At 52.8% G+C, this 14719-nt stretch overlaps 2 protein-coding genes across 2 annotated transcripts; both read left to right on the top strand.

Moving 5' to 3' along the window:
- Positions 1-345: 345 nt before the first annotated feature.
- Positions 346-3158, top strand: LOC309441982 (uncharacterized protein). The gene is made up of 2 exons (XM_082057363.1): positions 346-1257; positions 1767-3158. The coding sequence occupies exons 1-2, from the start codon at positions 690-692 to the stop codon at positions 1871-1873; spliced, it is 675 nt and encodes a 224-aa protein (XP_081913489.1). The 5' UTR covers positions 346-689; the 3' UTR covers positions 1874-3158.
- A 4688-nt stretch (positions 3159-7846) lies between these two features.
- Positions 7847-12570, top strand: LOC309441291 (uncharacterized protein C2orf72 homolog; the record flags this gene model as incomplete). The annotated part of the gene is made up of 3 exons (XM_082055925.1): positions 7847-8372; positions 11130-11246; positions 12436-12570. The coding sequence occupies 3 exons, from the start codon at positions 7847-7849 to the stop codon at positions 12525-12527; spliced, it is 735 nt and encodes a 244-aa protein (XP_081912051.1). The 3' UTR covers positions 12528-12570.
- Positions 12571-14719: the final 2149 nt, after the last annotated feature.

Here is a 14719-nt window from a genome sequence, read left to right as displayed (position 1 = left end):
GCAATTTTTAAAAACTGGGCCTGGCTATTCAGCTCTGGTATATAAATTATTTTACTGCACTTTCTTTAAGAACTACATCTGCCACTGCTGTCTCCAGCAGCTGGAGAGCTCTTGAAGTGGAAAGCTGCACTTTTTTTAACGTGCGTGGAAACTTAGGCGATGCTGGGTCAGGTCAAGCAGAGCTTTAGTCTTCTGCAAATACCGACAAGTTGTACACGTAGGATTCAACGAAGCATGGGGTCGAATACAAATTGAATTTTCAGTTTTGGGCATTCCTGGAGGAAGGAGGAAGAAACGCAGGGCTTGAATTGGACTGTTAGAGCAGGTTGTTAGCACTGTGGCCCCTATCATGGTTGGATTCTGCTGATGAGAAGGTAAAAAGCACTCCTGAGTTTGAGGTAAGATGCCCAAAAATATGTAGTGATGCCTTTTCTCTCCCCTTTCATCTACTGCACCAGACTGCTGAGCTACAAAGGCTGTTTCTGGGAAGTCTTAAACAGCATTTGGCTACAGTTTTTGAACCTTTGCATCAAAACTGTATTTCCTTTCATATTCATTGGTCCCACCAAAACCCATGTGTGTCTGTGGTGGCTGCTGAGACCAGCAAGCACAGCCTGTTTTCAGGCTTGTGTGCAAACCCCTCCCGCTCCTCTCCCCAGCCGTGCAGTACGACGACTTGTGTGGAAGCTATGAGCTCAGAGGAACCTGCTGTTTGCTCCTTCGTGGACCAAACCACCTGGGAGCTCCTCAGCCTGCTGGAGAGAGTAGGGAGGAAGAGCAGACGGGTGCTGGTGATGCAGGTGGATGATGAAAATGAGAGATCTCCCTCAGTGCTGGTGGATTTTGCCCAGGACCTGTGTGGCACAGCTGACATCAGGGCTAAACTACAGCAGGCAGAGAGGTTGGAAGAGGAAGAAGAGGAGGAGGATGTTCAGGCACATCTGGTTTTTATGCTGTGGCAAGCTGCTCTGCTGAAGCAGCTCATGCAGTGGGATCACCTGGATGATGCCCTCTGGGATGTGAGGAACCTCCTCCCCTGCCTGCCAGATGTGCTGGTGCTGGTGCTGATCCGTCCAGATCCCCGGGAGCAGCTGGACCAGGCAGTGAGAGCACTGAGGAGAATGCAGTGTCTGCTGGATGGGGCCTGGGAACTGGTGGTGGAGACAGCGATCTACAGCCCCGGCCAGCCTGGTGGCATGCTGGAGGCAAAGAGAGCTGCGTGTAGAGGACTGAGAGAATTCCTGAACTGCCATGAAGGTACCCCGGGACATCACTGAACACAGGGGCCAGGGAGAAAGAGATGGGCTTCTTGGGAACAAAAACATGCTCAGGGTGGGGCATGGGAGGGTCTGAGGGATGGCATAGACCAAAGTGATGCTTGGTGGCTGGGTTCAGATACATGAGGGAAAATAAGCTGGACCTTGGAGTCAATGTGAGCTGGAAATGAGAATGAGGACTTATGTGCTAGGATGGGGATGGACCAATGTAGCCTGAGCCAACTGTGTGTCCTCTTCCAAGCTGGATGGTGGTGGCTCTTGCTTCTTACTTCAAAACACACATGGCTGTGGAGATGCTGCTCAGTGTAAGAACTGCAGTCCTGACTCCGCCACTGGGGCTTTCCTTCATTATGTTAACAGCTCCATGACCTCACTGACACTGTGTCCTACTTTGGAGGGATGTGCTGGCTTTTTTGGGTGAGCCATAGGCCAAAGCTTTGACCAGGATGATGCCTGCTCTTCTTCCATCATGTGCGTTTCCTCCCATAGAAGTCGACTCCCAGGGTCCATTTACTGTTTCGCTCCCCGAGTTCAGTTACTGCTGTGCTCTGCCTGAACATACGCAAGTCAAGGTATTGAAGACAGCTGGAGAATGAATTCCCTTGCGCAGCAGACTCTGGCAGGTTGGTTTTCACACTGTTCACCTGGATGTCTGTAGAAATACTTCCGAGCACTCCTAGTGCCTTACTTATCTGCCCAGTCCTTCTGCACAGACGTGATTCAGTATGTAGCTACTGCCAGAAGGGGACACTGCTCCTTCAGCATCGCGCTGTCCTTGCTACAAAGATCAGATTGCTGCACTAGCTGAACAACCTGCCCCAGAAAACTGTCAAAAATTGCTGAGTATCTGCTTTGCCTGAAAAGCCTTGCTCAAATATCAATATGTCCCCAAGAAATCCAAAGGGAAGACCTAAGACTGCTTTTTCCCAGGAGAACCTGAATGCAGGGGTCTTCAATAGTTATCAGCACAAACCTCCTGAAATTCCCTGGGGTTCTTTGTAGTCACAGGGTGGTGGGAGAGTGAAGTTTGCTGCCCCTTCTTGTTTATTGGACAAGATGCTGCAAACAAGCTGAAGGTCCATCTCCTGCTGCAGTGCTATTTGCCATTAGTGCAGTGGCATTTCTCAAGCTGCAGTCCTCACAACAGAACAGCTGAAGGGTCTGGGATGAGCTGGTGCACTGATGCACAGGATCCTTCCCACCTATCTGGTGGAAGGACGTGGGGATGGTTATGAGCATGGCTTGCCCTGCACCTCGCCCTGCCGCGGTCAGCGGTTCCAGGCCTGCCTGGGAGCTTAGTGCCCAAACACACCACACTAAGCATCCTCAGCAAACTAGAGGCGCTGCAACTAAAACAGTACATTTGTGTTTGGTCCTTCTTGTTCCTGGGAAAAATGAAAATAAAACCTATACAGATGAACACCCAGCATTTAGCCCACTGTCCTTTAAAGGGGCTATTGCAGGGAACTGACCTTACCAAGCATGTACCCGTAGACAGCCAGTAGATTGAGCTACTGGGATGGGTTATTTTGGATGGGATGCACTATGGGAGCAGAAGATTATTTTCTTCTCTAAAGCAAATGGCCCATGTAGTACCTGAACTCATTTCCCATCCTCTCTGGGCATGGCAGGGCACTATGGTTAGCTGCATGTTTGTTTGTTTTTATTGGGACTTCAAATGTATTCTCTTTTTTTTTTTTTTTTTACAGATGTTGTATATGCCTAAAGTCTTAACTATCACCAAAAGAAGTATTAAAAACCTGATATTTATTTCATTTCCCTATGTGTCTGTGTGCGCCTATAAGCTTTAAAGCTGTACATCAGACTACGACACTCCTGCTGAAGCTGCGGGTTTTGTGCTGTGCAGTATGGAAGGGGTGGGATTTGAGGGTGGTACAGAGCCTCTGAACCAACATTTCTCAGGGAAAGGATCCTCCAAGTTATTTTTCAAATATAGGGGTTTTTTTCCACATCCATAAGGACAATGTGGCTTTATGAAGCCAAATAACTATGCTGCAAGTGTGTGGGTGGTCCTGGTGCTTGGCAGCCTCTGGGTTGATCTGCTGGTTCTGTGGAAAAAACTGCTTTAAAGGATGGGGAAAAATGACCTTGTCCAGTTGTTTAAACATAATTATAACACACTTGACTCAATTGCTGTGTTGTGGAAGAGGTTTTCCATGAGTATTTTGGCATCTTAAGATGAATTCCCCCTTTTGTTAGAGAGGACACATTTTTATTTGTATCAAGCTAATGCAGAGATAGTTGTCTTGAGTCAATGCAAGCTGTGTACAGTCCTATGCCCCTCTGCTGTCCAGAAAGGGATGGTGACTCAAGGGAACATAAGGAAACTCAGGGCAACTGCAGAGATGGGCAGGATGAGGCACAGCTTTAAAGGGACTGGGATTTTGGAGAAGAGAGGCAGGGAAATGTTTGAGTTTCCCATCAGGAAGCCAGTCTGTGTCCAAGCTGTGGGACAGCTGGGGACTTCCCAGCTTTATTTACTTATGGGGCGTAATATCTAAGCAGATCTCAGAGGGGTGTGATGACTTGGATGGATCCAGGCCAAGGCTGAGCTGTCACAGGCTGCCAGGGGACAAAAGCTGGGGCTGCCTCACTCGTCCCTGGGGGTGGCTGGGTCTGGGGAGCTGGGACAGAACCAACTGACCGTCCAGTTGTGACTGAGCTTGTCACAGGAAAGATCTGTGTCTGGTTTGATACAGTTCAAGCTTCAGTGGGTGAAAGTGGAGAGGGGTTTGGGTTCAGGGGCTGGAGAGGTCGAGGGGAGTTTTGGGAAAGATCAGTGGAGGAGATGGGAAGAGCCATGGAGGAGTGAACAGGACACAGGGGCTAGAAGGGGATCAGTGGGACAGGGATGTTCAAGGCAAGGGGATCAGTGGGAATTGGGGGATTTTCTTCACTCATAATTACCTCCTCTGCTACTTCTTCGGGGCACCCAAGATGATCTCAATGGACTAAGAGCTCAGCGAGGGCTGGTGCCCCACAGCAACGCTCCTGGTGGCAGCTGGTAGCGCTGCACAAGTAAAGCAGATGCTTTCCAGCATCTTGTAACAGTGATGTGTTTTTCCAAAGCAGTAAGGGGAAGCAGCGTTGGAGAACAGGTTTGTGAAGGGGCACTTGTGCAAAGGTTTGCCAAGGCTTAGCTTGTCATCAGCCAGTTCCTGCCTCTGGCTGGCTCAGAGGCTTTTCCAAGTGCCCCCGTGAGCACTGAGGCTGCCAAGAGGAAGAGTTTGAAGAACGGGGCTGGGTCATTGGACACAGGGGCTCAGAGCTGTTCCTACAGATTCCCTCTTGCTCATTTAGCCTCTCTGCGCTACTGTCATCGAAACTGGCAAGAGAATCCCTTTTCCTGTCCTCTTCAGAAGAGAGGTTGATCTTGCTAAATGCATCTCTTCAGGGGTCTAATCCAGTGGACCTTTGATTTTGTTTAGACTTCAAGGCACTGCTAATACATAATTAATTTATTTATCTGAATTTATTTCTCTCTTCCTTCTTTGAAGCCCAAAATGAGCAGATGTTGTGTTTGCTCTGAACAGCTATGGACATATGTAAGATATGTGATTACCCTAATTTAGGGCTATCTGTAGAGGTTTTCTACAAATGTGACTGTCAGATGGATGTTTGAAGGAGCGTAAATACATCATGTTTTCACACAGATGCCTGCCAGAGCTCTGAAGTTGCTTTGTTGGGCTCTACAAATACTGCTGAGCTGATGACTGCCCCTGAACTGTTTGGGCTGTGCCTCTTTAAGTAACATAAAGGAAGATAAAGTTGTATTTGCTGTTAGATCTTACCTCTGTTAATGAGTACAGAAATGTAAACAAGGTGGTTTGGGTATTGTGGGTGACACTCGCCTTTCCAACCAGCCTCTGCTGGCAATGGTACTTGTGTACCCAAAATTGACTAGAGAATTGCAGTGGCCACAAAGAACGGTTCTGTCTGGCCCCAAATATTAGTTTTTAGAGGCTGTGCTGGCAGTTTAAACATCGGGGCTGCTACAGGGAAAGAGCCAGTGGTGCTCCGTCTGAGCTGGGTTAGGAAGAACACTTCCATTTTTTCTATATCTTCTCTGCAAAAATGATCTTCACAAATTTGGAGAATCGCCCACCTGAAAGGCCACTTCTCAGGGAACTTTGGGGTCTCTATGTGAGTCACTGGCACAGAATTGCTTGAAAAGAGCCCTGCGAGGTCTGTGCTATGATGATATTTGCACATTAGACAGGGTATAACCGGCACCACCACAGCACAGGCTGCGCTGGCAGCTCGTGTGGAGTTTAAACATGCTGTGGGTCTTGTTGTGGCAGTTTGCAGGAAGCATCCTGCCTCCGTAGAGCCAGCTTCAAGAGTCCTGGGCTTCCCTGGTCAAACTGGGCAAAGCCAGTGTCTGTCTTTGGCTTGTTCCTTGCAGGGAGCAGCCGAAGCTGCTGGTCCCATTTCCCAGAGACCTTCTGCTTGTGACTGGCTCATGAACAAATCTGTGCGAGGGCTGTAGGTGAAATTCTGTAGCAGGGGAAAGTATGAGCATGAGAGACCTCAAGGTGAGGGCTCCTGGGGACCAGCACCTGCTCCTGTGCACTCCTGATTCTGCTGGCACAGTTCATGGTGCTGGTTACACTCGGGGCTTTTCTCTACAGGACCGAGAGCAGAATTCTGAACAGATGAGGAAAATTCCTTATAAATACAAAATCTGGACAACACTAAGGCCACACCTGGCTGTTGAATTATGTCTGACTTCATAGCCCTGCCATGTTGACAGCTGCTCTCAGGGCTACCACGCTGGTATGGAAGCATGAGCCCTTGCAACAATAGACCCTGAGCTTTGGAAGAGAAGCCTAATCCTTCTGGTTTATGTCCCCTCCTGACTTGCTTATCAGCACTTGTCAATGAGCAAGTTACTTGTGCTAGGATCCAGGGCAGAAAGTCCCTCTGAAACCTTCGCTTAAGCTGTTCAGTCCCTGGGTGCTGGTGTGGGACAGTGTTTGCGAAACCTGTCATAGCCAGGGCAAATGTTTTCCTGGCTTAAAATTGGTCGCACACAGTGACCTTCCTGAGCTGTGCCTGGAGACCGGCCTGTGGTACATCCCAGCCCCGTGGTGGCTGCTGATGTGCTGGGCTCTGGGGACGGGTGGCCACGAGGATGGGCAGGGAGCCGGCACGCCACCTCACCTCAGCCAACCTAGTGGGGCAAGTTTCCCCCAGCACACCTGTTGGGAATCATTGCCTCAGGATTTTGGCTCTGCTATTGCCCCCAGTGCTCTTGGAGCCTCCTCTGCCCATCCCACAGAGATGGTTTGGCTCCGAACGGCCACAGAGAGTGACGGGCCAAGGTGACTGACCGTTTGCACCTTTGAGCTGTTTATCCCCTGCCAGACTCTTGCGATAAGACATTACGTGTTTGGAGGAGCCTGTTCTGATGTGGAACGGGGAAGTGTTTACCACATGCTGTGCATCGGACCTTTCTGGCTCACCTGCCAGGCACACCAACACCATGCAAGCGCCAGGGCCAAACACGGTGGCTGCCATCACATGGGTTTCATTCACCATGGGCTGGCGGAGCCAGATCATGGGATACGGGCCTTTTCCTGCGCTGGGGCTGTGTAACGTGTGCCAGCACCAAACCCTGATTATAGCTCCATACTTACCCCTGCAAACATTTTGTGCTTTGGTGGGACGTGTGTGTCACTGTGGAGCACTAACAGTGCTAGTCAGGCTGTGACTATGGAAGGGGATGGATGTGGTGTTTGCAGAAGGGAAGCCAAAGAGGACTGGCTTGGGAAGGAACTTTGGACTTGCAGTGTGTGAGGTAGGGGCTGCAATTTGGCTTTGAAGCACTTCTGAGGCTTTGCACTCATGCATGAGTTGGCCTTTGAGGTGACTGTTTCCCGAAGGGTGGTGTTGATGTGGCTGTAGCCTGGCCAGGGTAAGTGGGAATATAGTGCCCCCCATGGCACAGGCTGCCTGCAGAAGCCACTCCATCTGTGCCCTGCAGCGTGTTACACCCTGGGGGGCACGTTATACCCTTGGGGGTGCGTGATCAGCTGCTCCCCTATCAAGGTCTTGCATGTGTCCCACTTTGCAGTCACCACAGCTTTCACTCTTCCCTCTCTCAGCTTCCTAGGAACATGGTTTTCGTCTGAATTTTATCACCTTCTCACTGGTAACAGGACCAGCCTCGCAGGACCCGTGTGCAAGGGTTCTGGGGCCGGTCGTGTGGCAGATTTGGGAGCCCCAGATCCCCGCTCGGAGCGTCTCCGCTGTGCCCCCCCGGCAGCAGGCAGGGGCTGTTCTCCAGAGGGAGGGTGCCGGTCCCGGGACGGGGCTGGAGGCGCTGCAGGCCTTGCATGGGGCTGTGGGGTACCTTGGATACCCGCCCCCCGCTCCGCTGCACCGGGGCCGGCGCACGGGCTGGTGGTTGGCGCGGGGGGGGGCGGTGCTGGAGCTGCTGCCCGGGTCCGGGAGGCTGCAGGGTGTGCGGGGCGGTGGCGGGGCAGGGGGCGGTGCGGAGGGCCGGGGCGGTGCGCGGTGCCGGGCAGGGTGCGCGGCGGCGGGGGATGGCGGCGGCGGAGCTGCAGGAGCTGCGGGCGCTGGTGGAGCGGGTGGGCGGCCGGCCGGCCGTGCTGCTGGTGGCCGAGGTGGCGGAGGGGGCCCCGGCGGCGGCCACGCTGGCCGCCTTCGCCCGCGACCTCCTGGGCGACGAGGCGCCCCCGGGGCCGCGGCCGGCGTGCCGGTCCCGGCGGCGGGTTGGCGGCGGGCAGCGGGCGCTGGCAGCGCGGCTGCTGCTGGTGCTGTGCCGCGGAGGGGCGGCGCGGAGCCGCGGGGCCCGGGCTCGCCTGCGGGAGGTGGTGCGGGACGTGCGCGGCCGCCTCCCCCCGGCACCGCCGCCCGCCGTGGTCGGCGTCCTCCTGGCCGGCGGGGACGGGGAGGACGCGGCGGTGCTGGACGCCGCGCTGCGCCGGCACTTCCCGGCGGCCGGCACGGTGCAGGCGGCCCGGTACAGCCCCGGCAGCCCCGCCGCCCTGCGCGACTGCCGCGCCGCCGCCTGCCGCGCACTGCGGGCCGCCCTGCAGCACCCCGCAGGTACCGGGGACAGCGGGTGACCGGGCTACTCACTTTCTCCCTCGCTCTCTCCCCACCCCGGGGCTGTGGGATTCTACAGTGGGATTTGCTCCGTTTTCCTGTGGGATTTTCCCCTCCTCAATGGGATCTACCCCATCCTAATGGGATCTGACCATTCCTGATGGGATCTTCTCCCCCACCCCAGTGGGATCTGCCTCTTTCTGATGGGGTTCCCAGTCTTGGCAGATGGAGAGGACAAACAGCAGGGAAGCAATATAGCAGCTCTGGGGTTGTGGCAGCTGCCGGCTGTGATGTGGTGGCCATCTACGTGTGTTCTTGGGGATGCAGGACTGGGGTGCAGGCAGGACCTGATCTTCCTGCAGGAGGAAGATGCTTGTGCTGGCTTTGCATAATGAATAAGAACAACAGCAAGTGGGCGTTTGGGTTGCTTGGGTTTACAACCACACGTCTGTTGGTGGCCAGTTTATGCACGATGGAAGCTGGGTGTCAAACAGGCCTTGAGGAGCAGCACTTGCCCTGGGGCAAAAGGCGAGTTGTGGTTGTGTGCAAATGTCGGGTGATGGGAAGCTGCGCAGGCTCTGCTGTCACAGCAGCCAAGCAAAACAGCCTGCGCTCACTTTAATCTTTGGCACTGCTTGTTTCGGGCTGTTTCCATTTCTTCCTCCTTTCTTTCATTTTTTTCCACTTTTCCATTGCTCCCCATAATTTCCAAGGGTTCTGGTGTTCTGCTCTCCCGCTGCCTTTATCCTGAGGGATCCTGGCACTTGCCTGCCGCACCACATTGACGAGTCCTGTGGGATCCCAGAGCTGCTGCAGCTCAGGTTCTTCTTGCCATCAGCTCAGTCCAGAGTCCTGGATCTGAACACTGAGGAGCTTTGAGATGGCCTGGACCCACCGTGAGGGTGCAGGACTCCAGTTTGGTCGCAGCAGCCTGGTGGGACAGCAGCTGCAGACGCAGAAAAACATCCCTGCCTACGTGACCTTCTCTTACCTCTGCACATTGCTGCCGCTTGGCTCAGTACATGTATTTTGTGGCTAGCTGTGGCTTTGCCCTTTGTGCAGACATGAAAGCAGCATAGCAGCAGGTGAGAAAGAGGAGCAGAAGGAGCCAGAGCGGGTGTTGCAGCCTGTTTGTGCTTTGTAAGCATGGTGGGTAGGAGGACTCTGCATGTTGCTTTAGTTTACCTCTGATGCGCTGTGTGGTGCTCTTAGTCATGTAAGTGTCCCAGGACCTGTATGAGTAATGAGGATGCTCAACAGCTGCAGGGTTCAGCCTTAGGCAGGGGGAGCTTCTCTCCATGCTCCTGTGAACGTTACCTTCTGAAATCTGGCCAGAGGGTCCCCAGGTGCAGCCGTGTCTCCAGAGAGCTGGGGACCTGGCAGTGCTGGGCATTGGTGTCATTGCAGCCTGGTGTCCTTTGCTTTGTGGCTTTCCCCACAAGCAGAGCACAATGGGAATAAAATCTTTAATGTAATGTGAGGGAGGACTGTGGGAAAGATGGGCATGGGGCTCCGGAGCAGCCTGCAAAGCAGGTTCTAGGGATGCCACCTCAAAGATGTCCTTGTGGGGAAAGCCACGAAGCAAAGGCTGAGCTTGTCTTGTTTCCCCTCTTGACTTTGAAAGGGGCTTGTGCTGACACAAGATGCTCTTGCATCTGGATGGGGATGCTGGGAGGTGTACAGAGTTTAAGGCTCTGCGTATGTGTGCTCGTGACCTTTGTATTTCAGCCCAGCCTCAAAAGCCTCTTCCACTCACGTGGCTGCTCAGCTCTGCCCATGACGGTTGCTCTGGAGGTGCAGCCCTCCTGTGCCGGGAGGGTCCTGGACACTGTTATTTGTGTGGTGGAGCTGGGACAGGAATGGCAGTGGGCAGAATTGTGCTGTGCTGCTCTCCTGTCGTGCCTCAGTGGTGTCCAGAGTCCCCATGCAGTGTGAGGAGGGGATGTGTTTCTGGCTGGAGGTTTTGGTTTGTTGGCTGGCAGGAAACACTGTCACTGTGACCCATTCAGTGTTGCAATGGTTCGATAAGCTGAAGGACGCTGAAGTGGTTTATCCTTTGTTATCTGATTAGGAGGTGAAAGGCTGGATGATATTTCAATGGAGATGCTGAACTGCTGCTGCTGGAGACCATGTAAAATACGCTGGTGTAGTGTTTTACAAGCTGCTGTAGTGTTTACTATAATGGCTTGAAAGCCTGTAGTAACTTGCTGTGACCTTCGTTGTCCTCCAGAATAAATGGATGGAGGCCACATACTCTCTGCATTTTGCAAGTAGTTGCAGCTGTAGTTTTCAGTGTGCTGCAAGTCTGAGAGGGAGGAATTGCTTAATAAAGTGGGGAGCAGTGAACAGGCTGATGTGGCAGGTGGTGTGTGATGATCCAATAGAAAAACTTCCTCCTGCAGGAATGTCCTCACCGTGTCAGTCCCCAGCCTCACCACGTGTGCTGGCCGAGCTCCTGCCACGTTTCTTGCTCACTCTGGGCTGCCGCATCCAGGATGTTTTTGGCAGTGAGGTGGCAAAGTAGAAGCCAACACCAGGGACAAATGTCCAGGGTAGCAGAGAGGTTTCAGCCTGAAATAAGGATTGCCAGGACCTGCTCTGTGCTTTACAGGGGTGGGCTGTGCAGAGTGGATCTGGTTTTGCCGTGAAGACTTGGGCTCGTGGAAGGGAGGTGTTGCGAGTCAGCAGCAAGGGAGGTGGGGGAGCAGCAGGGCTGACCTGCTGCTGGTATGAATTAATCTTCTCTGGTTTATCCAGAAGACGTGAAAGACAGAGAGAGGTGGAGGCTCCCATCCTTCCTTCGGTGCATTTCTTGGAGCCAGAGGAGCCAGGGAAAAAGTTACGAAGCAAAAGCTGCAAACCATGTTCATGCAGGTATGCCCAGCGCCCTCCCTTGTACTCCCACTGTGACTGTCAGGGGTTCCTCACCGACTCCTGGTGGTGCTGGTGCCCGGACCCCTTGCTGGTGGCCTCCTTAGGCTATTTCCAAGTCCACAGCTGCTGTCTCTTCCCTGGCTGTGGTTTGACCAGAATTTGAAGACAACCAGCACACACCTGGCTGATGTGCTGCCATCCTCCAGTTTTCTGACCTTTCACTTGTGTAAATAAAACCACACTAGTTCCGATGCCCAACTACACCCCTGGGAGCACTGCTGAACTCAGCTGCGTTTTGCTGTCTGCCTAAGCAATGAATTGGAAGCATCACCCTGATCTTACATGATGTTTTCTGCAAACATGGCTGGAAGGAGTGTTCCCAAACCACTTGCATTTGGGTCTGGCAGGGAGGAGGAAGAGGGCAGAGTTAACCTTGGGCTCCCTGATTCTAAAGGAAATTGTTCAGGTAACGAGTAGGTTAGCGTTCAGCCTTTGCTGTGCCATTGGCACTTGTGCTTGCCTTTCCCAGCAGTGATTTTATTTTTGCAGAAGTGCCCCCATGCAGGAGGCTACGAGGTGCATGGTGTGGCGATCCAGATTGGGGCTCTATGGAGGATGTAGAGGAGAGGAAGCTTCTTCACTCTAAAAAGAATAGAATAGAGTATTTTCAGTTGTAAGGGACCTACAATAATCATCTAGTCCAACTGCCTGATCACTTCAGGGCTGACCAAAAGTTAAGAGCGTGTTATTAAAGGTGGTGTCCAAATGCCTCTTAAACACATAAAATCCTTAAAAAGCATAAGGGTGAGAGAAAACAACTGAAATGCCCCATTTGTGCAGCTTTGAGACACATCCTCTGGGTCAGAAAATTTAAGTGCCTGATCTTGCTGTCAGTGCCGGGTGGGTGACACCTCGTGGCCACGCAGCTTGTGCTGAGACCACTGGGACCACAGGAGACCAGGGAGCTGCACCCTGTGCTCCTTTGCTCACAGATCACCCCTGTTTGTTGAAGCGATGTTGAGTTGGTAAAACAAAATGAGAATCAGTTATGGAAAAAAATTAGCTGTGCTTAGGTTGAGAGTATGTATCAATTGCTTCATCCCATGCTTTCTTTTCATCTGAAGTTGCATTTTGCATGAAGAAGGGTTTCCCATTCAGCTCTCCCTTGACCTCTCTCTGCCTTTTGCAGATGACCTGCAGGACCCTGAGGAAGAAGTGGCTCTGACCAGCCTGTCCCCCAATGGAAACTACGAAGAAGCTGCTGGAGGTGCAGGCACCTAGAGCTGCTGGGCACCCAGCACGGTCCGTGTCCCGTATCTGGCCGGTGGATTTGGAGCAGTGGGAGGAGGAGCTGGTGCGTGTCCACTCACCCTCTCCTCTGAGGACCCACCGCTGTGGGGAGAAGCTGCTCGGCTTAGCTCACCAGGGTCTTCTGTAGCTGCCAAGAGCCTCTGAGGTCCGTGTCAGAGAACCATCCCCTGCTGCACCGTGCTGCACTGTGCTGCACCCTGCTGCACCGTGCTGCACCCTGCTGCACCGTGCTGCACCCTGCTGCACTCTGCTGCCGGGGGTGCCAGGAGCTGCTGCTGGACACCAGGCTTCTGAGAAGCCCTTTGGGGATGTATCCCAGATCCTGGGTGAGATGACATGGGGACTTGGAGCATGAAGTGCAGCCACCTGCCTGAAGAAAGAGCTTTCTAATTCTGAGCAGAGTTCCATGCTGAGATTGCCATGGTTGGCCTCCCTGGCAAACAGACTGTGCTGCCTTGTTTTCCTGCTTTGTTGCTGCTTTGAAGTTCCCACCCTCTCTGGTCAGGAAAAAAAAAAAAGACAAATAACATGGTGGCATTGAGACTGCAATGGGACTAAATACGAGGTCTTGTATCTACCAGCTGCTGAAAAGTCTTGAATGTAACTGTGTGACGTGAAGAATGCAGTAACAGCCTACTGTGGGTAGCAAGAATAACACTGAAGATCCTGACAGTAACGGTAGCTGGAGCAGAGTGTGGTTTGGGAGCAGGATCTGTCCCTCTGGCTTGTCCTGGTGCTCACAGACTGATGGGCTGGAGGGGGTGGCAGATGGACTCAGTGGCTGGTGGTAAATGGGGTTATGGAGAGACCCATCTTACCTGGGACATCTCCACAGCCATGTGGTGGCAGGTCTTGGAGGTGGCCTGCAGCACAACAAGATGTGACTGCTTCATAAATAAATTTAAAATAAGCTATTTAAGTAGTTCCAAAGGGCTGACTTTACCCTGTGGGGCAACACAATTCATTACAAATCCTTGGTTTATGAGGACTGTTTCTATAATGCTAATAATACCTTTTTTTATTCTTACTTTAATGCAACATAAAACAGATCTTGTTTTATTTTCAGCACAAACGGCTCAGTTTTGTTTGGGGCTCACTGTCCTTCTGGAGTTTCATCTGGCTCAGAGCAGAAACTTCAACCCATCATGTCCTGCCTGCTTCTCTGGGTTAGCTGCTGAATGGTGTCAGTATGTCCTCCATGCATGTCTGTCCTCTCTCTGGCTCCTTTTATCCCAGTGACAGCTGAAGTGTCTGAAGCATCTCTCCCAGCCGTGTGCCTTCACCAGCTCTCCAGCTCTTACCTGGAGCAAGGGATGGTTTTTTACCCACGCTGCTCATTACCATGATCATCAACATTTTTCAACAATTTTTCCGTGCCTCAGTTTCCCCACCAGTAGGATGGGGACGGGAACACCTACCTACCTCACAGCGGGGTTATGATGGTGATGCTGGAGTGGAGCGTAGCAGCTCTTGGGCTCAGAGTTGGTCCCTGTAGTGATGGTGCTGCTTTGCCCTTTTGGCTGGGAGAGAGCAACTGAGGTTGTCTGGGGCGCGCCGGTGGGGTCGGGTGGGAGAAAGGGTGAGCGTTGCCCAGTGTGCTCAGCAAATCCGTGTTATCATGCTGCTGGTTTCAATGTGTTGGGATAGTTAGGCCCAGCCTACGTAGGAAAGCTTTGCCTGAAATACAGCCCTAAGGTGCTGAAGCTGCCCCATAGGTGGTGAGAGGGAGAGGGTAGGTGGCTGCTAAGTCTCTGCAAGCAGCGCTTGGGGAATTGCATGTCACACCTCGTCACAGCAGAAACACTTTCCTGTGTGGGTGTGGGCTGGGGAGAAGGAATCTAGAAGGCAGCTGACATTAATAGGGCATGTTGCTCTGCAGAGAGGGCACTGAACCCGCTCGCCTTCCAGCCTGCAGGATTTCTGTAGCTTTTCTTTGCTTGTGACCAGCTGGAAAATACAAAATATAACCACTTGCTGTGGGTGGCTGTATTCATGACCTGGGGCTTGAACACTAAGTAAGTGCATCTTGGTGAGACGAGGGTCTCCTCCTGCCCTGTCCCTGCCACCGGTGCATCCGTCTGCTGTGCGGTGCGTTCCCTCTGCTCCTCCTCACAGCAGAGCCCACAGCGCTGGGCAGCTACGGGCTTTCCCAATAAAGCCCT

This window comes from Streptopelia decaocto (genome assembly GCF_964273445.1).
Source record: "Streptopelia decaocto genome assembly, chromosome: 6".
Lineage (NCBI taxonomy): Eukaryota > Metazoa > Chordata > Aves > Columbiformes > Columbidae > Streptopelia > Streptopelia decaocto.
The sequence above is the reverse complement of the archived record's forward strand: the minus strand, read 5'-3'. Positions and strand labels throughout refer to the sequence as shown.

What these genes read in the sequence shown, in the direction of transcription:
- LOC309441982 (XM_082057363.1), top strand. Translation starts at nt 690, where the DNA reads ATGAGCTCAGAGGAACCTGCTGTTTGCTCCTTCGTGGACCAAACCACC. An exon ending in ATTCCTGAACTGCCATGAAG is followed by an intron (nt 1,258 to 1,766) that starts GTACCCCGGGAC and finishes TTCCTCCCATAG; the next exon opens with AAGTCGACTCCCAGGGTCCA.